The sequence below is a fragment of the Cherax quadricarinatus genome, chromosome 23 (assembly GCF_038502225.1).
Source record: "Cherax quadricarinatus isolate ZL_2023a chromosome 23, ASM3850222v1, whole genome shotgun sequence".
NCBI classification, from domain to species: domain Eukaryota; kingdom Metazoa; phylum Arthropoda; class Malacostraca; order Decapoda; family Parastacidae; genus Cherax; species Cherax quadricarinatus.
Window position 1 is genome coordinate 6,681,885 of NC_091314.1, and position 26,016 is coordinate 6,707,900.

Here is a 26,016-nt window from a genome sequence, read left to right on the forward strand (position 1 = left end):
GCTTGATGCAGTACCTGGACGCATGATGGTACAAGTGCTTGATGCAGTACCTGGGCGCATGATGGTACAAGTGCTTGATGCAGTACCTGTTGCAGAAGAGCGGAATGAAAGGACTCAGATACCGCAACAATCTCATCACACGACCAGTGAGGGAGAACTGTTCTCTGAAAGAAAGAACATTAGTCCGTAAATGGACTTTTTTTATCTACCTGACTTAATGGAAGACTCGGAGAGCAGTTCTCCCTTACTGTGAGAAAGATCTTTACGGCGTAAATGGCCTTTTTTAATCCACCTGGCTTAATGGAAGACTGGCCCGCCTGTTCTTCACGCCCCACTCTGGAATTTCTCCTTCTCCGAGTGTACGAGAGAACCGGGAGTTCCTTATGGTGGTCTGCAGAGAACGCATTTTTCTCCCTGTGTGTTTGTGTGTGTGTATGTGTGTGTACTCACCTGTTTGTGGTTGCAGGGGTCTAGACATTGCTCCTGGCTCCGACTCTTTACTGATCGCTACTAGGTCCTCTCTCCCTGCTCCATGAGATTTATCATACCTCGTCTTAAAACTATGTATGGTTCCTGCCTCCACTACATCACTTGCCAGACGACTCTATGATTAAAGAAATACTTCCTAACATCTCTTAGACTCATCCGAGTCTTCAACTTCCAATTGTGACCCCTTGTTTCTGTGTCCCATTTCTGGAACATCCTGTCTCTGCCCACCTTGTCAATTCCTCCTGTGTCCATCCTCCAGCTTCCATCCCTCCGATACAGGAAACGCGTGTAATTTGACTTACTGATTGACTGATGACCGACTGACGCAGCTTGGGTAGTTGGTAAACAACTAGCGAGAGGAAGAGATTAGAAAGCCTACATCAAAGAATATTTGCAATAAGATATACACAACTCTTGTTGTATAAACACAGATGATTCTCGGTATAAATATGCACAGATATACCTCTCGGTACATATATACATATTCATCGAAGTAAGTACACAAACGCACCTCTGAGTGAACATACCCTGATGCTATGAGAGTTGGTTGGTCAATGGAGGTTTAAACCCAATCGACTACACTAGAGTCATTAAGGCTGCACGTAACCCTGTCACCACCAGACAAGAATACTTAATCTCTAAAACACAGGCATTAAAGTTAAACTCTCACCACATATACACACGCTGAGAGAAATACACCTCTCTATGTATATATTCTGTGTGAGAGCCTAAAGGCTTATACTGTATGAGAGATTTTTAATCTAATATAACAAATAGGTTTTTATCCCCCTGAACATTTTCGATAGGTGGACATTGACTGATATTTGCCTAACCATTTGGCAGTAATACTCCATTTTTTGTGAGGTCTGTAAATAATATATTAAATGTAGCATTGTGAAAAATGTATTACCAAAGCTCCTGAGGGCGTAAAGAAAGACCGGGGTTGTCAAAAAAAAAAAAAATTCTTTCCCGTATTTAGACAGAAAACGAGGAACTGGGTGGTAAAAGTAAGACTTTAATTCTGATAAACCTTTGTTTACAATTGAGAATTTAGCTGTAGTTGTACAGTCTTTATATGGCAACATAAAATATTTATCATTTACGATACGGTGGTAACCTGCGTTTGCATAAGACGTACGATGGTTGTTGCAACAAAGACAGCAGGTTACTGGTCAAGCCTGGCTGTCAACTTTGCCTGGTGTAATGTATTCTGTATATTGTTGATATGTTTGGTCTACACAGCAGGCTTCTTCAGTCAAATATAGAGGCAGCAGTAGTAATGAAATAATGATGTAATCAGTCTATCAGCCTTGGAGAAAAAGTGTTTGAGGTGGTCAGTCCCTCAGCCTGAAGAAGAGTTCAGGAGTTGAGCTCCATGGAGCTGAGTTCTTCTCCAGGCTGAGGGACTGACCTCCTCAAATACTTTTTTTCAAGGTTGATGGACTGATTATATCATCTTCATTTCATTACTACTGCTGCCTCTTTATTTGACTAAAGAAGCCTACTGTGTAGGCCAAACGTTTCACCAATAATGATACCCAACTGTTCTGTGTTTGCTGGTGTCTGTGTTAATTATTGTAAGTGGCTGTGTATTTGCTCCACTCATGACAGTCTTTGTGTGTTGCTCCGCTCAAGTCACAAGATAAGAGATGTTATCGTAACTGACATCACTCCAGAGCCCAGTGTTGATCTTCCGGGGATGTCACCCCAGGTGTGAGTCCCATACACTTACACACACGCACATACACACACACACACACACACACACACACACACACACACACACACACACACACACACACACACACACACACACACACACACACACACACACACACACAGGGAGAGTGACATAGTAGCGACCAGTGAAGAGGCGGGGCCAGGAGCTAGGACTCGACCCCTGCAGCCTCAACTAGGTGAGTACACACACACACACACACACACACACACAGTGTGTGTGCAAAGGTAGAAAGTTGAAAGTGAACATAGAAAAGAGTAAGGTGATGAGAGTATCAAATGATTTAGATAAAGAAAAATTGGATATCAAATTGGGGAGGAGGAGTATGGAAGAAGTGAATGTTTTCAGATACTTGGGAGTTGACGTGTCAGCGATGGATTTGTGAAGGATGAGGTTAATCATAGAATTAATGAAGGAAAAAAGGTGAGTGGTGCGTTGAAGTATATGTGGAGCCAACAAATGTTATCTATGGAGGCAAAGAAGGGAATGTATGAAAGTATAGTAGTACCAACACTCTTATATGGGTGTGAAGCTTGGGTTGTAAATGTTGCAGCGAGGAGGCGGTTGGAGGCAGTGGAGATGTCCTGTCTAAGGGCAATGTGTGGTGTAAATATTGTGCAGAAAATTCAGAGATTGGAAATTAGAAGGTGTGGAGTTAATAAAAGTATTAGTCAGAGGGCTGAAGAGGGTTTGTTGAGGTGGTTTGTTCATTTAGAGAGAATGGATCAAAGTAGAATGACATGGAGAGCGTATAAATCTGTAGGGGAAGGAAGGCGGGGTAGGGGTCGTCCTCGAAAAGGTTGGAGGGAGGGGGTAAAGGAGGTTTTGTGGGCGAGGGGGTTGGACTTCCAGCAGGCGTGCGTGAGCGTGTTAGATAGGAGTGAATGGAAACGAATGGTATGTGGGACCTGACGAGCTGTTGGAGTGTGAGCAGGGTAATATTTAGTGAAGGGATTCAAGGAAACCGGTTATTTTTATATAGTCGGACTTGAGTCCTGGAAATGGGAAGTACAATGCCTGCACTTTAAAGGAGGGGTTTGGGATATTGGCAGTTTGGAGGGATATGTTGTGTATCTTTATACGTATATGCTTCTAAACTGTTGTATTCTGAGCACCTCTGCAAAAACAGTGATAATGTGTGAGTGTGGTGAACGTGTTGAATGATGATGAAAGTATTTTCTTTTTGGAGATTTTCTTTCTTTTTGGGTCACCCTGCCTCGGTGGGAGACGGCCGACATGTTAATATATATATATATATATATATATATATATATATATATATATATATATATATATATATATATATATATATATATATATATATATATATCTTTATATATATATATATACATGTATCTATATATATATATATATATGTATCTATATATATATATATATATATTTTTCTATATATATATATATATATATATATATATATATATATATATATATATAAATATGTATGTATATGTATATATATGTATATATAAGTATATATAATATTAGCCGAATTCAGTAGATTGACCTTTTAAAACTCTATCACTTGTTAACTGGTGGAGTGATGGTCCAATCAGCGAGGCGTTACCATGGCAACCTCCCGCTGCCTGCAGCCTCTTCTACCTCCTCCCGCTGCCTGCAATCTCCTCCTCCACCTCCTCCTTCTCCTTCTCCTCCTCCTCCTCCTCCTCCCGCTGCCTGCAGCCTCCTGCTGCCTGCAGTCTCCTCTACCTCCTGCTGCCTGCAGCCTCCTGCTGCCTGCAGCCTCCTCCACCTCCTGCTGCCTGCATCTTCCTGCTGCCTGCAGTCTCCTCTACCTCCGGCTGCCTGCAGTCTCCACCTCCTGCTGCCTACAGTTTCCTCTACCTCCTGCTGCCTGCAGCCTCCTGCTGCCTGCAGTCTCCTCCACTTCCTGCTGCCTGCAGCCTCCTGCTGCCTGCACTCTCCTCCACCTCCTGCTGCCTGCAGCCTCCTCTACCTCCTGCTGCCTGCAGCCTCCTCTACTTCTTGCTGCTTGCAGTCTCCTCCACCTCCTGCTGCCTGCAGTTTTTTCTACCTCCTGCTGCCTGCACTCTCCTCCACCTCCTGCTGCCTGCAGCCTCCTCTACCTCCTGCTACCTGCAGCCTCCTCTACCTCCTGCTGCCTGCAGTCTCCTCCACCTGCTGCTGCCTTCAGCCTCCTGCTGCCTGCAATCTCCTCTACCTCCTGCTGCTTGCAGCCTCCTCTACCTCCTGCTGCCTGCAGTCTCCTCTACCTCCTGCTGCCTGCAGTCTCCTCCACATCCTGCTGCCTGCAGCCTCCTGTTGCCTGCACTCTCCTCCACCTCCTGCTGCCTGCAGTCTCCTCTACCTCCTGCTGCCTGCAGTCTCCTCCACCTCATGCTGCCTGCAGCCTTCTCTACCTCCTGCTGCCTGCACTCTCCTCCACCTCCCGCTGCCTGCAGCCTTCTCTACCTCCTGCTGCCTGCACTCTCCTCCACCTCCCGCTGCCTGCAGCCTTCTCTACCTCCTACTGCCTGCACTCTCCTCCACCTCCCGCTGCCTGCAGCCTTCTCTACCTCCTGCTGCCTGCACTCTCCTCCACCTCCCGCTGCCTGCAGCCTTCTCTACCTCCTGCTGCCTGCAGTCTCCTCCACCTCCCGCTGCCTGCAGCCTTCTCTACCTCCTGCTGCCTGCACTCTCCTCCACCTCCCGCTGCCTGCAGATAAGCTTCCCGGGTATATATAACAGGCAAGTTGATAAATTAGACACAACACCTATGTGTATCTTTATTCTGTATTCATATCAAGATTGATAGACCTGATAACATCGACTCGGACTGAGGGACTGATTACCTCAAACTCCTTCTGATCTCCACCATTCTTCTTTGCATTGGACTGATGAAGCCACTGTGTGGCGGAAGGTTTCCGCAGGAAGGATACCCAGGCTGCTGTACACGTGTCTGATTTATCCAGTTTATCTAATTTAATTCATTTCAAGCGTTAAACCCGTGTGGGTCATTCAGCGCAAGACGTGGTGGAGGTTTGATCCTCCGTCTGCCCAGTATTTGGGAAAACAATGGATTATATGTGCTGGCGAGAGTGTAGGTTGTCAGTCATGTTGAACTATAGGTAGACGTCTGTAACTACAAGCAGGTGCTTGTAACTATTATGGCACACATGTAATTCACTCCGCCTTGTACCCATGGTTGCAACTGCCCTAACCTTTCTTGTGTACCCATGGTTGCAACTGCCCTAACCTCTCTTGTGTACCCATGGTTGCAACTGCCCTAACCTCTCTTGTGTACCCATGGTTGCAACTGCCCTAACCTCTCTTGTGTACCCATGGTTGCAACTGCCCTAACCTCTCTTGTGTACCCATGGTTGCAATTGCCCTAACCTCTCTTGTGTACCCATGGTTACAATTGCCCTAACCTCTCTTGTGTACCCATGGTTGCAACCGCCCTAACCTCTCTTGTGTACCCATGGTTGCAGCTGAGGATCGACCGCAACACCCTGGACGAGTTCCTCAAGATTGAGAGAGAGATTGCTCAGGTTGAGAGCAACAACCCCATGCAACCCCTGGAGCTGAAGACTGACCAGCTGGTCAGACTAAACCAGGAGATAGATCAGCTGGAGGAGCACATCAGAGACCTGGAGAAGGAGAGGTAAGCAATACTCTTACTCGTCCTTCTTTGCCTCCCTTACTCCTTTCACTTTTCCTCTTCCTCCTACTCCTTTTTCTCCTACTGCTTCTTTTCCTCCTACTCCTTTTCCTCCTCCTACTCCTCCTTCTCTTCCTCCTCATCATCTTCCTATGGAAAGATATGGATAGGTAGATAAGGAACTGGATAGCAGCTTACTTTCTGGTAAGACGTAGAATTATGGGGAATGATGTGATTGAGGTGTATAAATGGAAAACAGGATTAAGTAAACGGGATGTAAATAAGCAAGACAGAAGTCGCAGCATTTGCTTCAAGTTGGACAAATTTAGATTTAGAAAGAAAACAGCTTGGCAGTAGAGTTGTAGATGAGTGGAGCAAACTCCCAGGTAGCATCACTGAAGGACGGGGGATGAGAACTTTGTTTATCTTTGAATTATAGATTGGTTGAGTAGATGAATGGGTTCGGCTGGGCGTGAGTTGAACCTGCCTAGCAGGGGCCAGTAGGTTTACTGCAGTGTTCTGCTGTTATGTCCTTGTGTAAGTGGTACAGAAGAGGGTACATAAAGCCTAGTACCTTCTCAGCGTAGTAGCAGTCTGTGGTGCTACCAGCAGGTGATGACTGCTAGCTCTTCCCTGACTGAAGCCTCTGAAAGGGACTAGTTAATTTATTATAGCCATTAAGAGAACTTCCTTAATGACAATTCCTTAGAAAGCCTTATTGACCTCAAGCTACGAAATTCATTCTTTTCCCTTATTCTCTTTCCTCTTCTTTTTCCTCTTTTTCTTCTTCTTCTTCTTCTTCGTCTTCTTCTTCTTCTTCTTCTTCTTCGTCTTCTTCTTCTTCTTCTTCTTCTTCTTCTTCTTCTTCTTCTTCTTCTTCTTCTTCTTCTTCTTCTTCTTCTTCTTCTTCTTCCTCGTCATCGTTATTAACACCCACTTCTGAATTTAATAGGTCTAATGTTTACATCACGTTTCACTGTTTTTTACATCTTAGTGATGTTGAGCATCACACTGGCCTGGTTATGGCACTTCCATATATTGATATATGTCATGGAGGCAATAAATCAGATATTGGTTAATTAGTTTCAAATCCTGTAGACGACGTAACGATCATTAAGGCTGCAAACCTACTGCACTCTACTCAAACATATTTTACCCCTCAGAACAGAGACTGAACTAAACTCTCAGGGCACATACAATGAAAGATATACGCCTCTTTGTGTATATATATACTGCGATCCACATCTCTTTGTGTATATACACTGAGATATACAACTCTTTGTGTAAGTACACTGAGAAATATGCCTCTTTGTGTATATACACTGAGATATACGCGTGTGTAAATACACGGATATACACGTCTTTCTGTATATACATCTAGATATACACCTCTCTGTGTATACACACAGAGATGCACACTTCTTATATTATCTTCCTTTATAAGCAGAAGGTAAGTATTGTGTATTTCGATCTCACACTGAGGCTATCATCAGTGTTCTCCTGGATCCACTGTACGAGCGTTTATACCTTTCATCTGTGTTTATTTCGCTCTGTTTCTAGTATTAATTCACCTAGCGAATTGGGGTTTATCAGGTGTGATTTGCTGAAGACCATTTATGGGCGAAATGTCGTCTAAAAGACTTGCTCTGTATTAATATGCTCAACACTAATGTTTTGAAAATCGGGACAGTTCCAAGTTCGGGGAGAAAATGGTGGACGCTGTAGAAACCCGGCAGTTCTTCATTGAAAATGGGATACAGGAAGACCCGCTGACGCCAGAACAGGAGAAGTACCTGGATACAGCCAATAAGAAGGTAAGAACGAGAGAGAGAGAGAGAGAGAGAGAGAGAGAGAGAGAGAGAGAGATCACAGTCAGCAGGTTTCGATACTACTACTGGGAGACGGGCAAGGTTCTCAGGTAACGTTTGTGAGGTCAGAACATACAGGAGGAGACTGAAACAGCTTGAATCCATGCTTGAGGCTGACTGACGTGCCCGGGCTGGGAAGAAACATGGCTTGTGAACCAGGCTGCCCAGCCTTTGAGGTATTTGTGGCCGAGTGGATAAAAGTGTTACCTGGGAACTTTGCCCGTCTCCCAGTGGTGATATCTGCGTGGTGCATTGAGTGCATTATAATACTATAATGACAGTAGCGTACGTTAACCACAATAGCTCACCCTCCAACGCCCGAGACGGTTCCTCAGAACTCACACACAGATATGGCTAAATCATACAGCTGACCCGGACCTCTGTAAACTCTTGTGTAGCGCATTTAACTCTAAATATCGAGAATATTCCATTATTCTTCCCCACTAGATCTTTGGTGAACAATATTACAGAGTCTAAGACTGCAAGTAGAGTCAGGCGAGTCACTGACATTCACTGTCGTGAGTTAAGTGTTGAATGGCCCACTATACGTGCGGTTTTAAGAGGTTAACACCATGTTAAGTGTAACTTAAGTTTGTCTTCGAAATCTCTTCAGAAAAATGTGTTTTGGTGGCGTCATGAATTCTTCGGAAGTTGCTTCATCAGTCCGGTACAAAGGAAAGTGGTGAAAATCAGAGGGAATTTGAGATAATCAGTCCCTCAGCCTGGAGTCGATGTAGCCGGTTCATCAAACTTGAAAATACTAATTACATCGACTCCAGGCTGAGGGACTGATTACCTCAAATTCCTTTTGATCTTCACCACCCTCCTTGATATTGGACTGATGAAGCCACTGTGTGCCGAAACGTTTCCTCAACATAGATACGCAAGTATTGTACGTATCTATTTTATCATCTTGTCGGTTCTGAACCATTTATCAATACATCCCTCGAAGCTTTGTCATCTGCACGATGGTAGGAGCCCAGTCAACCTGTTTACCTGTGTCATGGGTAATACATTTAATATAAATCTCTCTTCCAGTTATATACGAAAAAAAATTACCTGATGTGAGTCTAAATAACCCATGCATTACTTAATGAAAATATTTCTCGATACATTGAGAAAAGTGAATATCAATAATGAGACATACATACAAGTATGTGAATAAGGCACAAGATGTAGTTTACAACATTTCACTCTTAAAGGCGTTTCGCACACCAGGGACTTTATTAACTCGTAAATTAAAGTCTTTTGGTGGACGAAACATCTCAATTAAAAGCCACGTGTCTCATGCACACTGAGTAAAGTGACAGCAACAGTTGATGTTAAGAATGTGAGAGTCAGGCGCTGACATCTCACTTCAACTCTGTCAAAGATTCTCTCCGGGACAATAAACGTTGGTAATGAACCAAGTTTTGTTAAGGTCGACGCGACGCTCAGATGGTTCTTAACGAGACTCATTACTCTCCATTGTGTTTTTCATATACAACACCTATGTACCGTCTCTTATTTGTTTCCTCTCTCTTCTTGCCCGTCCCCCTGCCTGTTTACCCGTCCACCCACGTCCACCCACGTCCACCCACGTCCACCCACGTCCACCCACGTTCACCTATTCTTTAATTTAATTATACATTTCTTGGGCGTTCTTTCTTGTTTATATTCCTCCACATTTCCTTACTTCCCTTCTCTCTCTCTCTCTCTCTCTCTCTCTCTCTCTCTCTCTCTCTCTCTCTCTCTCTCTCTCTCTCTCTCTCTCTCTCTCTCTCTCTCTCTCTCTCTCTCTCTCTCTCTCTCTCTCTCTCTCTCTCTCTAGTCCTCCCTGCTGCTTTCTGACTGTTCTGGTGTTCGGCGCCCGCAGGAGATCGCAGCCCAGGAGCTGGAGGCCCACAAGAAGCAAAGGGATCAGGTGTCCAAGGAGATCGCTGAACTGGAGACTAAAGCTAATCATCTCCATGAACTCTACAAGCGGCATGATAACCTCTTAGGTGAGTTCATGGCCTCTTAGGTGAGTTCATGGCCTCTTAGGTGAGTTCATGGCCTCTTAGGTGAGTTCATGGCCTCTTAGGTGAATTCATGGCCTCCTAAGTGAGTTCATGGCCTCTTAGGTAAGTTCATGGCCTTCTTGGTGAGTTCATGGCCTCTTAGGTGAGTTCACGGCCTCTTAGGTGAGTTCACGGCCTCTTATGTGAGTTTATGGCCTCTTAGGTGAGTTCATGGCCTCTTAGGTGAGTTCATGGCCTCTTATGTGAGTTCATGGCCTCTTAGGTGAGTTCACGGCCTCTTAGGTGAATTCATGGCTTCTTAGGTGAGTTCTAAGCCTCCTGAGTAAGATTGCAGCAGTACCTTAGGTAGGTTTGGGCGAGTTGGAGCCGTCTTAGGCGAGTTCAAATTTTCACAGGAGAATTTAAAATTTCTTGTGTAAGTTCGACGCCTTTTAGATGAGTTCGAACCCTCTTGGGAGAATCCGAGGTCTCCAGGGTAAGTTTTCCTACAATCACTCCCCACCATCACTCCCCACCATCACTCCCCACCATCACTCCCCACCATCACTCCCCACCATCACTCCTCACCATCCTCCTCCTCTCCCCACCATCCCCTCCCCACCATCCTCCCCACATCCCCCCTCCTCCTATCTCCCCACCATCACCTCCCCACCATCACCTCCCTGTCCATCCTCACCATCCCCACTACCATCTCCCCTCCACATCCACTCCCCTATACTCCACCTCCTCCCCACCATCCTCCTACCTCCTCCCCACCATCCTCCATCTCCCCACCATCCCCACTCCACATCCTCCTCACAATCCACCGCCAACATCCTCCCCACTATCCTCCTCCATCCTCCCCACAATCCTCCACCAACATCCTCCCCACCATCCTCCTCCACCATCCTCCCCACAATCCTCCACCAACATCCTCCCCACCATCCTTCACCAACATCCTCCCCACCATCCACCTCCCCACCATCCTTCCTCCTCCTCCTACCATCTCCCACCTCCTCCCCACCATCCTCCACCACCATCCTCCCCACCATCCTCCTCACCATCCTCCCAACCATCCTCCCCACCTCCTCCATCCTCTCTCCCTCCCCACCATCACTCCCCACCATCACTCCCCACCATCACTCCCCACCATCACTCCTCACCATCACTCCCCACCATCACTCCCCACCATCACACCCCACCATCACTCCCCACCATCACTCCCATCACCATCACTCCTCACCATCACTCCCCACCATCACTCCTCGCCATCACTCCCCACCATCACTCCCCACCATCACCATCACCATCACTCCCTACCATCACTCCCCACCATCACTCCTCACCATCACCCCCACCATCACTCCCCACCATCACTCCCCACCATCACTCCTCACCATCACTCCCCACCATCACTCCCCACCATCACTCCCCACCCCCACCATCACTCCCCACCATCACCATCACTCCCCACCATCACTCCCCACCATCACTCCCCACCATCACTCCCCACCATCACTCCCCACCATCACTCCCCACCATCACTCCTTACCATCACTCCCCACCATCACTCCCCACCATCACTCCCCACCATCACTCCCCACCATCACTCACTCCCCACCATCACTCACCCCCCACCATCACTCCCCACCATCACTCCCCACCATCACTCCCCACCATCACTCCTCACCACTCCCCACCATCACTCACCATCTCACCATCACTCCCCACCATCACTCCCCACATCATCACTCCCCACCATCACTCCCCACCATCACTCCCCACCATCACTCCCCACCATCACTCCCCACCATCACTCCCCACCATCACTCCCCACCATCACTCCCCACCATCACTCCCCACCATCACTCCCCACCATCACTCCCCACCATCACTCCCGACCATCACTCCCCCATCACTCCCCACCATCACTCCCCACCATCACTCCCCACCATCACTCCCCACCATCACTCCCCACCATCACTCCCCACCATCACTCCCCACCATCACTCCCCACCATCACTCCCCACCATCACTCCCCACCATCACTACCATCACCATCACTCCCCACCATCACTCCCCACCATCACTCCCCACATCATCACTCCCCACCATCACTCCCCACCATCACTCCCCACCATCACTCCCCACCATCACTCCCACATCATCACTCCCCACCATCACTCCTCCCCACCATCACTCCCTCTCTCCCCACCATCACTCCCTCTCTCCCTCCCCACCATCACTCCCTCTCTCCCTCCCCACCATCACTCCCCACCATCACTCCCCACCACCACTCCCAACCATCACTCCCCACCATCACTCCCCACCATCACTCCCCACCATCACTCCCCATCATCACTCCCCACCATCACTCCCCACCATCACTCCTCACCATCACTCCCCACCATCACTCCCCACCATCACCACCATCACTCCCCACCATCACTCCCCACCATCACTCCCAACCATCACCCCCACCATCACTCCCCACCATCACTCCCCACCATCACCACCATCACTCCCCACCATCACTCCCCACCATCACTCCCCACCATCACTCCCCACATCACTCCCCACCATCACTCCCCACCATCACTCCCCACCATCACTCCCCACCATCACTCCCCACCATCACTCCCCACCATCACTCCCCACCATCACTCCCCACCATCACTCCCCACCATCACTCCCCCCCCTCACTCCCCACCATAACTCCCCACCATCACTCCCCACATCACTCACTCACTCCCCACCATCACTCCCCACCATCACTCCCCACCATCACTCCCCACCATCACTCCCCACCATCACTCCCCACCATCACTCCCCACCATCACTCCCCACCATCACTCCCCACCATCACTCCCCACCAGCCCTCCCCACATCATCACTCCCCACCATCACTCACCATCACTCCCCACCATCACTCCCCACCATCACTCACCCACTCCCCACCATCATCCCACTCCCCACCATCACTCCCCACCATCACTCCCCACCATCACTCCCCACCATCACTCCCCACCATCACTCCCCACCATCACTCCTCACCATCACTCCCCACCATCACTCCCCACCATCACTCCCCACCATCACTCCCCACCATCACTCCCCACCATCACTCCCCACCATCACTCCCCACCATCACTCCCCACCATCACTCCCCACCATCACTCCCCACCATCACTCCCCACCATCACTCCTCACCATCACTCCCCACCATCACTCCCCACCATCACTCCCCACCATCACTCCTCACCATCACTCCCCACCATCACTCCCCACCATCACTCCCCACCATCACTCCTCACCATCACTCCCCACCATCACTCCCCACCATCACTCCCCACCATCACTCCCCACCATCACTCCCCACCATCACTCCCCACCATCACTCCTCACCATCACTTCCCACCATCACTCCCCACCATCACTCCCCACCATCACTCCCCACCATCACTCCCCACCATCACTCCCCGCCATACCCACCATCACTCCCCACCACTCCCCACCATCACTCCCCACCATCACTCCCCACTATCACTCCCCACCATCACTCCCCACCATCACTCCCCACCATCACTCCCCACCATCACTCCCCACCATCGCTCCCCACCATCGCTCCCCACCATCACTCCCCACCATCACTTCCCACCATCACTCCCCACCATCACTCCCCACCATCACTTCCCACCATCACTCCCCACCATCACTCCCCACCATCACTCCCCACCATCACTCCCCACCATCACTTCCCACCATCACTCCCCACCATCACTTCCCACCATCACTCCCCACCATCACTCCCCATCATCACTTCCCACCATCACTCCCCACCATCACTCCCCACCATCACTCCTCACCATCACTCCCCACCATCACTCCCGACCATCACTCCCCACCATCACTCCCCACCATCACTCCCCACCATCACTCCCCACCATCACTCCCCACCATCACTCCCCGCCACACTCGACGCTGTGTGAGCGCATGCCGCTGTGAGGATGTTTGTCTTAAAGGTGCTGTGTGATGCAGCCTTGTACAGCAAGTAAGGACATTGCTTGTTCTATGCTTTCATGCTAGGTAAGTTTTCTTGAATGTCTGTAGCATTGTCTTCTAAGTCTGTAAGATGAGCTGGAAGCCTCTAGGGTGAGTTGGAAGCCTCTAGGGTGAGTTGGAAGCCTATTGGTTGAGTTGGAAGCCTCTTGGATGAGTTCGAAGCCTCTTGCATGAGTTCGAAGCCTCTTGCATGAGCTCGAAGTTTCTTGCATGAGCTCGAAGCTTCTTGCATGAGCTCGAAGCTTCTTGCATGAGCTCGAAGCTTCTTGCATGAGTTCGAATCCTCTTGCATGAGCTCGAAGCTTCTAGCATGAGCTCGAAGCTTCTTGCATGAGCTCGAAGCTTCTTGCATGAGCTCGAAGCTTCTTGCATGAGCTCGAAGCTTCTTGCATGAGTTCGAATCCTCTTGCATGAGCTCGAAGCTTCTTGCATGAGCTCGAAGCTTCTTGCATGAGCTCGAAGCCTCTCGCATGAGCTCGAAGCTTCTTGCATGAGTTCGAAGCCTCTTGCATGAGCTCGAAGCTTCTTGCATGAGCTCGAAGCTTCTTGCATGAGCTCGAAGCTTCTTGCATGAGCTCGAAGCTTCTTGCATGAGTTCGAAGCCTCTTGCATGAGCTCGAAGCTTCTTGCATGAGCTCGAAGCCTCTTGCATGAGCTCGAAGCTTCTTGCATGAGTTCGAAGCCTCTTGCATGAGCTCGAAGCTTCTTGCATGAGCTCGAAGATTCTTGCATGAGCTCGAAGCTTCTTGCATCATCTCAAAGCTTCTTGCATGAGTTCAAAGCCTCTTGCATGAGCTCGAAGCTTCTTGCATGAGCTCGAAGCTTCTTGCATGAGCTCGAAGCTTCTTGCATGAGTTCGAAGCCTCTTGCATGAGCTCGAAGCTTCTTGCATGAGCTCGAAGCTTCTTGCATGAGCTCGAAGCTTCTTGCATTAGCTCGAAGCTTCTTGCATGAGCTCGAAACTTCTTGCATGAGCTCGAAACTTCTTGCATGAGCTCAAAGCTTCTTGCATTAGCTCGAAGCTTCTTGCATGAGCTCGAAGCTTCTTGCATGACTACGAGGCCAAGAATGTTCGCCTGAAAGATTTATTCATTATCATTTTTTCTCTGCTGGGAACGTCTATATGTATATGCCAGTTTTTTTGATAAAATATATTTTCTTGAGCAGAGAATGTCTTTTTTCTATAAGAATCTGCGCAGTGTTATATCAAGCATTGTAATGTTAATGTTTATGTTTGTTTATCTAACAGTCAGTCTTCTGTGTGTGTGTGTGTGTGTGTGTGTGTGTGTGTGTGTGTACTCACCTAGTTGTACTCACCTAGTTGAGGTTGCGGGGGTCGAGTCCGAGCTCCTGGCCCCGCCTCTTCACTGATCGCTACTAGGTCACTCTCCCTGAGCCGTGAGCTTTATCATACCTCTGCTTAAAGCTATGTATGGATCCTGCCTCCACTACATCGCTTCCCAAACTACACACACACACACACACACACAGAAGATTGAGTGTTAGATAAACAAACATAAACATTACACCACAGTCTCTCCAACGTTAGTAACACACACCACAGTCCCTCCAACGTTCCTAACACACACCACCGTCACTCCAACGTTCCTAACACACACCACCGTCCCTCCAACGTTCCTAACACACACCACCGTCCCTCCAACGTTCCTAACACACACCACCGTCCCTCCAACGTTCCTAACACACACCACAGTCCCTCCAACGTTCCTAACACACACCACAGTCCCTCCAACGTTTCTAACACACACCACCGTCCTTCCAACGTATCTAACGCACACCACGGTCCCTCCAACGTTCCTAACTCACACCACAGTCCCTCCAACGTTCCTAACACACACCACCCTCCCTCCAACGTTCCTAACACACACCACCGTCCCTCCAACGTTCCTAACACACACCACAGTCCCTCCAACGTTCCTAACACACACCACAGTCCCTCCAACATTCCTATCGCACACCACAGTCCCTCCAACGTTCCTAGCACACACCACAGTCCCTCCAACGTTCCTAACACACACCACCGTCCCTCCAACGTTCCTAACACACACCACAGTCTCTCCAACGTTCCTAACACACACCACCGTACCTCCAACGTTCCTAACACACACCACAGTCCCTCCAACGTTCCTAACACACACCACCGTCCCTCCAACGTTCCTAACACACACCACCGTCCCTCCAACGTTCCTAACACACACCACAGTCCCTCCAACGTTCCTAACATACACCACAGTCCCTCTAACGTTCCTAACACACACCACAGTCCCTCCAACGTTTCTAACACACACCACCGTCCTTCCAACGTATCTAACGCCCACCACGGTCCCTCCAACGTTCCTAACACACACCACAGTCCCTCCAACGTTCCTAACATACACCACAGTCCCTCTAACGTTCCTAACACACACCACAGTCCCTCCAACGTTTCTAACACACACCACCGTCCTTCCAACGTATCTAACGCCCACCACGGTCCCTCCAACGTTTCTAACACACACCACAGTCCCTCCAACGTTCCTAACTCACACCACAGTCCCTCCAACGTTCCTAACACACACCACCCTCCCTCCAACGTTCCTAACACACACCACAGTCCCTCCATCGTTCCTAGCACACACCACAGTCCCTCTAACGTTCCTAACACACACCACAGTCCCTCCAATGTTTCTAACACACACCACCCTCCCTCCAACGTTCCTAACACACACCACCGTCCCTCCAACGTTCCTAACACACACCACTGTCCCTCCAACGTTCCTAACACACACCACAGTCCCTCCAACGTTCCTATCGCACACCACAGTCCCTCCATCGTTCCTATCACACACCACCGTCCCTCCAACGTTCCTAACACACACCACAGTCCCTCCAACGTTCCTAACACACACCACAGTCCCTCCAACGTTCCTAACACACACCACCGTCCCTCCAACGTTCCTAACACACACCACCGTCCCTCCAACGTTCGTAACACACACCACAGTCCCTCCAACGTTCCTAACACACACCACAGTCCCTCCAACGTTCCTAACACACACCACAGTCCCTCCAACGTTCCTAACACACACCACCGTCCCTCCAACGTTTTTGACACACACCACAGTCCCTCCAACGTTCCTAACACACACCACAGTCCCTCCAACGTTCCTAACACACACCACAGTCCCTCCAACGTTCCTAACACACACCACCGTCCCTCCAACGTTCCTAATACACACCACAGTCCCTCCAACGTTCCTAACACACACCACCGTCCCTCCAACGTTCCTAACACACGCCACAGTCCTTCCAACGTTCCTAACACACACTACAGTCCCTCCAACGTTCCTAACACACACCACCGTCCCTCCAATTTTCCTACCTCACACCACCGTCCCTCCAACGTTCCTAACACACACCACCGTCCCTCCAACGTTCCTAACACACACCACAGTCCCTCCAACGTTCCTAACACACACCACAGACCGTCCAACGTTCCTAACACACACCACCGTCCCTCCAACGTTCCTAACACACACCACAGACCGTCCAAAGTTCCTAACACACACCACCGTCCCGCCAACGTTCCTAACACACACCACCGTCCCTCCAACGTCCTTAACACACACCACAGTCCCTCCAACGTTCCTAACACACATCACCGTCCCTCCAACGTTCCTAACACACACCACAGTCCCTCCAACGTTCCTAACACACACCACCGTCCCTCCAACTTTCCTAACACACACCACCGTCCCTCCAACGTTCCTAACACACACCACCGTCCCTCCAACGTTCCTAACACACACCACCGTCCCTCCAACGTTCCTCACATCCCGTCCCTCCAACGTTCCTCATCCCGTCCCTCCAACGTTCCTCACATCAGTCCCTCCAACGTTCCTCACATCCGTCCCTCCAACGTTCCTCACATCCCGTCCCTCCAAAGTTCCTCACATCCGTCCATCAAACGTTCCTCGCATCCGTCCATCAAACGTTCCTCACATTCCGTCTGTCAAACGTTCCTCACATCCGTCCCTCCAACGTTCCTCACATCCGTCCATCAAACGTTCCTCACATCCCGTCCCTCCAACGTTCCTCACATCCCGTCCCTCCAACGTTCCTCACATCCGTCCCTCCAACGTTCCTCACATCCCGTCCCTCCAACGTTCCTCACATCCCGTCCCTCCAACGTTCCTCACATCCCGTCCCTCCAACGTTCCTCACATCCGTCTTTCCAACGTTCCTCACATCCGTCCCTCCAACGTTCCTCACATCCGTCCCTCCAACGTTTCTCACATCCCGTCCCTCCAACGTTCCTCACATCCGTCCATCAAACGTTCCTCACATCCGTCCATCAAACGTTCCTCACATCCCGTCCCTCCAACGTTCCTCACATCCCGTCCCTCCAACGTTCCTCACATCCGTCCCTCCAACGTTCCTCACATCCCGTCTTTCCAACGTTCCTCACATCCCGTCCCTCCAACGTTCCTCACATCCCGTCCATCAAACGTTCCTCACATCCCGTCCATCAAACGTTCTTCACATCCCGTCCCTCCAACGTTCCTCACATCCCGTCCCTCCAACGTTCCTCACATCCCGTCCCTCCAACGTTCCTCACATCCCGTCCATCAAACGTTCCTCACATCCCGTCCATCAAACGTTCCTCACATCCCGTACATCAAACGTTCCTCACATCCCGTCCATCAAACGTTCCTCACATCCCGTCCAACAAACATTCCTCACATCCGTCCATCAAACGTTCCTCACATCCCGTCCATCAAACGTTCCTCACATCTCGTCCATCAAACGTTCTTCACATCCCGTCCCTCCAACGTTCCTCACATCCCGTCCCTCCAACGTTCCTCACATCCCGTCCCTCCAACGTTCCTCACATCCCGTCCATCAAACGTTCCTCACATCCCGTCCATCAAACGTTCCTCACATCCCGTACATCAAACGTTCCTCACATCCCGTCCATCAAACGTTCCTCACATCCGTCCATCAAACGTTCCTCACATCCCGTCCATCAAACGTTCCTCACATCCCGTCCATCAAACGTTCCTCACATCCCGTCCCTCCAACGTTCCTCACATCCCGTCCATCAAACGTTCCTCACATCCCGTCCATCAAACGTTCCTCACATCACGTCCATCAAACGTTCCTCACATCCCGTCCATCAAACGTTCCTCACATCCGTCCATCAAACGTTCCTCACATCCCGTCCATCAAACGTTCTTCACATCCCGTCCATCAAACGTTCCTCACATCCCGTCCATCAAACGTTCCTCGCATCCGTCCATCAAACGTTCCTCACATCCCGTCCATCAAACGTTCCTCGCATCCGTCCATCAAACGTTCTTCACATCCCGTCCATCAAACGTTCCTCACATCCCGTCCAACAAACGTTCCTCACATCCGTCCATCAAACGTTCCTCACATCCCGTCCATCAAACGTTCCTCACATCCCGTCCAACAAACATTCCTCACATCCGTCCATCAAACGTTCCTCACATCCTGTCCATCAAACGTTCCTCACATCCCGTCCATCAAACGTTCCTCACATCCCGTCCATCATACGTTCCTCACATCCGTCCATCAAACGTTTCTCACATCCGTCCATCAAACGTTCCTCACATCCCGTCCATCAAACGTTCCTCACATCCCGTCCATCAAACGTTCCTCACATCCCGTCCATCAAACGTTCCTCACATCCGTCCATCAAACGTTCCTCACATCCCGTCCATCAAACGTTCCTCACATCCCGTCCATCAAACGTTCCTCACATCCCGTCCATCAAACGTTCCTCACATCCCGTCCATCAAACGTTCCTCACATCCCGTCCATCAAACGTTCCTCACATCCCGTCCATCAAACGTTCCTCACATCCCTCTCTATCAAACGTTCCTCACATCCCGTCCATCAAACGTTCCTCACATCCTGTCCATCAAACGTTCCTCACATCCCGTCCATCAAACGTTTTTCACATCCGTCCATCAAACGTTCCTCACATCCCGTCCATCAAACGTTTTTCACATCCGTCCATCAAACGTTTTTCACATCCGTCCATCAAACGTTCCTCACATCCCTTCCATCAAACGTTCCTCACATCCCTTCCATCAAACGTTCCTCACATCCGTCCATCAAACGTTCCTCACTTCCGTCCATCAAACGTTCCTCACATCCCGTCCATCAAACGTTCCTCACATCCGTCCATCAAACGTTCCTCACATCCCGTCCATCAAACGTTCCTCACATCCGTCCATCAAACGTTCCTCACATCCGTCCATCAAACGTTCCTCACATCCCGTCCATCAAACGTTCCTCACATCCCGTCCATCAAACGTTTTTCACATCCGTCCATCAAACGTTCCTCACATCCCGTCCATCAAACGTTCCTCACATCCCGTCCATCAAACGTTCCTCACATCCGTCCATCAAACGTTCCTCACATCCCGTCCATCAAACGTTCCTTACATCCCGTCCATCAAACGTTCCTCACATCCCGTCCATCAAACGTTCCTCACATCCGTCCATCAAACGTTCCTCACATCCCGTCCATCAAACGTTCCTCACATCCCGTCCATCAAACGTTCCTCACACACAGTCTCAAACATTTTTAACGCATCGTCTCACAAATATCTCTCTGACCCCCTTTGCACAGGATATATACACCGAGAGGGGTATACCTCCCAGTGTATATACATAGCTATTTAAGGGATTAAAGTATTCTTGACTTGTGAACAGGTGACATGCAGTCATCATGACCCTCGTCAAGTTGATAGGATTTAATCCCCATTGGCTATCTTGCTGTGGTCTCCACAGACCGGATGTTCGGAGACCAGTACGGGTCTGAGCTGGAGAATCAGCTAGAGGCGGAGCTAGACGACCTGGAGGCCCACCGAGGCCGGATAATGGAGGCCAACTTCAAGTGGAGGCAGGCGCAGATGATGTTGGAGTACGCCTGTAAACAACTGGCTATTGCAGTCCAGAAGTGGCAGGACCTGCCTGCACTACCCACCATGTAAGTGGCAGGGCCTGCCTGTACTACCCACCATGTAAGTGGCAGGGCCTGCCTGCACTACCCACCATGTAAGTGGCAGGGCCTGCCTGCACTACCCACCATGTAAGTGGCAGGGCCTGCCTGTACTACCCACCATGTAAGTGGCAGGGCCTGCCTGCACTACCCACCATGTAAGTGGCAGGGCCTGCCTGCACTACCCACCATGTAAGTGGCAGGGCCTGCCTGCACTACCCACCATGTAAGTGGCAGGACCTGCCTGCACTACCCACCATGTAAGTGGCAGGACCTGCCTGCACTACCCACCATGTAAGTGGCAGGACCTGCCTGCACTACCCACCATGTAAGTGGCAGGACCTGCCTGCACTACCCACCATGTAAGTGGCAGGACCTGCCTGCACTACCCACCATGTAAGTGGCAGGACCTGCCTGCACTACCCACCATGTAAGTGGCAGGACCTGCCTGCACTACCCACCATGTAAGTGGCAGGACCTGCCTGCACTACCCACCATGTAAGTGGCAGGACCTGCCTGCACTACCCACCATGTAAGTGGCAGGACCTGCCTGCACTACCCACCATGTAAGTGGCAGGACCTGCCTGCACTACCCACCATGTAAGTGGCAGGACCTGCCTGCACTACCCACCATGTAAGTGGCAGGACCTGCCTGCACTACCCACCATGTAAGTGGCAGGACCTGCCTGCACTACCCACCATGTAAGTGGCAGGACCTGCCTGCACTACCCACCATGTAAGTGGCAGGACCTGCCTGCACTACCCACCATGTAAGTGGCAGGACCTGCCTGCACTACCCACCATGTAAGTGGCAGGACCTGCCTGCACTACCCACCATGTAAGTGGCAGGACCTGCCTTCACTACCCACCATGTAAGTGGCAGGACCTGCCTGCTCTACCCACCATGTATGTGACAGGATCTGCCTGCACTACCCACCATGTAAGTGGCAGGACCTGCCTGCACTACCCACCATGTAAGTGGCAGGACCTGCCTGCACTACCCACCATGTAAGTGGCAGGACCTGCCTGTACTACCCACCATGTAAGTGGCAGGACCTGCCTGCACTATCCATCATGTAAGTGGCAGGACCTGCCTGCACTACCCACCATGTAAGTGGCAGGACCTGCCTGCACTACCCACCATGTAAGTGGTAGGACCTGCCTGCACTACCCATCATGTAAGTGGCAGGACCTGCCTGCACTACCCACCATGTAAGTGGCAGGACCTGCCTGCACTACCCACCATGTAAGTGGCAGGGCCTGCCTGCACTACCCACCATGTAAGTGGCAGGACCTGCCTGCTCTACCCACCATGTATGTGACAGGATCTGCCTGCACTACCCACCATGTAAGTGGCAGGACCTGCCTGCACTACCCATCATGTAAGTGGCAGGACCTGCCTGCTCTACCCACCATGTAAGTGGCAGGGCCTGCCTGCTCTACCCACCATGTATGTGACAGGATCTGCCTGCACTACCCACCATGTAAGTGGCAGAACCTGCCTGCACTACCCATCATGTAAGTGGCAGGGCCTGCCTGCTCTACCCACCATGTAAGTGGCAGGTCCTGCCTGCACTACCTACCATGTAAGTGGCAGGACCTGCCTGCTCTACCCACCATGTATGTCACAGAATCTGCCTGCACTACCCACCATGTAAGTGGCAGGACCTGCCTGCACTACCCATCATGTAAGTGGCAGGACCTGCCTGCACTACCCATCATGTAAGTGGCAGGGCCTGCCTGCACTACCCACCATGTAAGTGGCAGGGCCTGCCTGCACTACCCACCATGTAAGTGGCAGGGCCTGCCTGCACTACCCACCATGTAAGTAACAGGATCTGCCTGCTTTACCTTCCATGTAAGTGGCAGGACCTGTCTGCTTTACCTCTCATGTAAGTGGCAGGACCTGTCTGCTTTACCTACCATGTAAGTGGCAGGACCTGTCTGCTTTACCTACCATGTAAGTGGCAGGACCTGTCTGCTTTACCTACCATGTAAATGGCAGGACCTGTCTGCTTTACCTACCATGTAAGTGGCAGGACCTGTCTGCTTTACCTACCATGTAAGTGGCAGGACCTGTCTGCTTTACCTACCATGTAAGTGGCAGGACCTGTCTGTTTTACCTACCATGTAAATGGCAGGACCTGTCTGCTTTACCTACCATGTAAATGGCAGGACCTGTCTGCTTTACCTGCCATGTAAGTGGCAGGACCTGTCTGCTTTACCTACCATGTAAGTGGCAGGACCTGTCTGCTTTACCTACCATGTAAGTGGCAGGACCTGTCTGCTTTACCTACCATGTAAGTGGCAGGACCTGTCTGCTTTACCTACCATGTAAGTGGCAGGACCTGTCTGCTTTACCTACCATGTAAGTGGCAGGACCTGCCTGCTTTACCTACCATGTAAGTGGCAGGACCTGTCTGCTTTACCTACCATGTAAGTGGCAGGACCTGTCTGCTTTACCTACCATGTAAGTGGCAGGACCTGTCTGCTTTACCTACCATGTAAATGGCAGAACCTGTCTGCTTTACCTACCATGTAAGTGGCAGGACCTGTCTGCTTTACCTACCATGTAAGTGGCAGGACCTGTCTGCTTTACCTACCATGTAAGTGGCAGGACCTGTCTGTTTTACCTACCATGTAAATAGCAGGACCTGTCTGCTTTACCTACCATGTAAATTGCAGGACCTGTCTGCTTTACCTACCATGTAAGTGGCAGGACCTGTCTGTTTTACCTACCATGTAAATGGCAGGACCTGTCTGCTTTACCTACCATGTAAATGGCAGGACCTGTCTGCTTTACCTACCATGTAAATGGCAGGACCTGTCTGCTTTACCTACCATGTAAGTGGCAGGACCTGTCTGCTTTACCTACCATGTAAGTGGCAGGACCTGTCTGCTTTACCTGCCATGTAAGTGGCAGGACCTGTCTGCTTTACCTACCATGTAAGTGGCAGGACCTGTCTGCTTTACCTACCATGTAAGTGGCAGGACCTGTCTGCTTTACCTACCATGTAAGTGGCAGGACCTGTCTGCTTTACCTACCATGTAAGTGGCAGGACCTGTCTGCTTTACCTACCATGTAAGTGGCAGGACCTGTCTGCTTTACCTACCATGTAAGTGGCAGGACCTGCCTGCTTTACCTACCATGTAAGTGGCAGGACCTGTCTGCTTTACCTACCATGTAAGTGGCAGGACCTGTCTGCTTTACCTACCATGTAAGTGGCAGGACCTGTCTGCTTTACCTACCATGTAAGTGGCAGGACCTGTCTGCTTTACCTACCATGTAAGTGGCAGGACCTGTCTGCTTTACCTTCCATGTAAGTGGCAGGACCTGCCTGCTTTACCTACCATGTAAGTGGCAGGACCTGTCTGCTTTACCTACCATGTAAATGACAGGACCTGTCTGCTTTACCTGCCATGTAAGTGGCAGGACCTGTCTGCTTTACCTACCATGTAAATGACAGGACCTGTCTGCTTTACCTGCCATGTAAGTGGCAGGACCTGCCTGCTTTACCTACCATGTAAGTGGCAGGACCTGTCTGCTTTACCTGCCATGTAAGTGGCAGGACCTGTCTGCTTTACCTATCATGTAAGTGGCAGGACCTGTCTGCTTTACCTATCATGTAAGTGGCAGGACCTGCCTGCTTTACCTGCCATGTAAGTGGCAGGACCTGCCTGCTTTACCTACCATGTAAATGACAGGACCTGTCTGCTTTACCTACCATGTAAGTGGCAGGACCTGTCTGCTTTACCTCTCATGTAAGTGGCAGGACCTGTCTGCTTTACCTACCATGTAAGTGGCAGGACCTGTCTGCTTTACCTACCATGTAAGTGGCAGGACCTGTCTGCTTTACCTACCATGTAAGTGGCAGGACCTGTCTTATTTAAGAGTGAATAACTGTGCGCTTCATCCTGATCCACCTACCTCTGAGTGCTGTAACTGTCTCTTGTATTCATAACGTGACCCTTACTTCCAGATGGGCCTAAATATGGAGAATAAATCCGCTATTTTATCATTATTTATACAATTATATTCCGTTGGTTACCATGGCAACCTTACAGACCGGTCGATCTCTGGCTTGACGTATTAATCACCATAAATTGACTGCTATGATATTGACGTGGAGTGGAATGTGTTGGATTATTAACGTTGTTTTCTTGTTAGGTGAATGTCCCCTTGATTGACTTGTAGGTGACGTTGACTTGTATAGGTGACCTTGTTGTAGTAGCGTCACAAGCTAAAACCTTGTGTAGCTTTAAAAAATACGTTTGACAAGTACAAGGGTGGGTGAGTGTGACTTGGATCTTTCTAGCATGGGCCAGTAGGCCTGCTGCAGTGTTCCTTCTTTTCTTTCTTATACTCTTATGTAACCTGGGACACGACTCAGCTGTGTGCTTCCAAACAGTTCTTGTGATGCTTTAAAGCGGGAGTCCTGTGTGTTTTAAAGCAGGAGTTCTTAGGGGTGAGTGTGTTTTGAAACGGTCCCTATGTGTTTTTGAGGCTGATCCTACGTATTTTAAAGCAGAAGTTTGTGTGTGTGTGTTTGTGTGTGTGTGTGTGTGTGTGTGTGTGTGTGTGTGTGTGTGTGTGTGTGTGTGTGTGTGTGTGTGTGTGTGTGTGTGTGTGTGTGTGTTTATAAGCATATCTGTCTTTTTAGAAGTAGTTTCTGTCTATTTTGAAGCAAGATTTCCCGTTTTTTTCCAGAAATAGTGACCATCTGTTTACTTAATCGTGAGAACCTGTACGGCGTTGCCACTCAGAGCAGGAGATGCAAGGGTAATAACATCACACTCAGGATGCCAGTCTCTGCTTTACTGCCTCTGTTAATGGCACTGAAGCTGCTGTCACTGGCGACTCTCCCTGAGAAGTGCCACTGGTAACAGCTAATAAAAGCCGGGCTCTAAAACAGTCCAGGCCACAGAGTAAACAATAGCCAGTTTCACCGGTTGTGGCCATGTTTTCAGAGGAAGGGAAGGAAGGAGGTTACCAGAATATTTTACCTCACAAGCAACGTTAACTAGGGTGTTAAGAGGCTCTTGTTCACTTGTTGCTGTTGTTGTTGTTGTTGTTGTTGTTGTTGCATTTGTTCTTGCTGCAGTTGTTGATGCTGTTATTGCTTTAGTTATTGTTGTTCCCGCTACTCATGCTTCTGCTACTGTTACGTTTATGATGCTGTTGCCTTTGCTGCTGCTGCTCCTGGTGC

The 26,016-nt window shown here is 49.9% G+C and overlaps 1 protein-coding gene across 3 annotated transcripts in view; it reads left to right on the forward strand.

Annotated features, from left to right (window-relative positions):
- Positions 1-26,016, forward strand: part of synr (sayonara) — a 95,684-nt gene that overhangs the window by 13,500 nt on the left and 56,168 nt on the right. For all 3 annotated transcript variants that reach the window (XM_070088127.1, XM_070088129.1, XM_070088128.1), the window contains 4 exons: positions 5,698-5,870; positions 7,558-7,681; positions 9,591-9,717; positions 20,599-20,797. In XM_070088127.1, the coding sequence (XP_069944228.1) occupies positions 5,698-5,870; positions 7,558-7,681; positions 9,591-9,717; positions 20,599-20,797 (623 nt within the window). The remainder of the gene's footprint in view (positions 1-5,697; positions 5,871-7,557; positions 7,682-9,590; positions 9,718-20,598; positions 20,798-26,016) is intronic.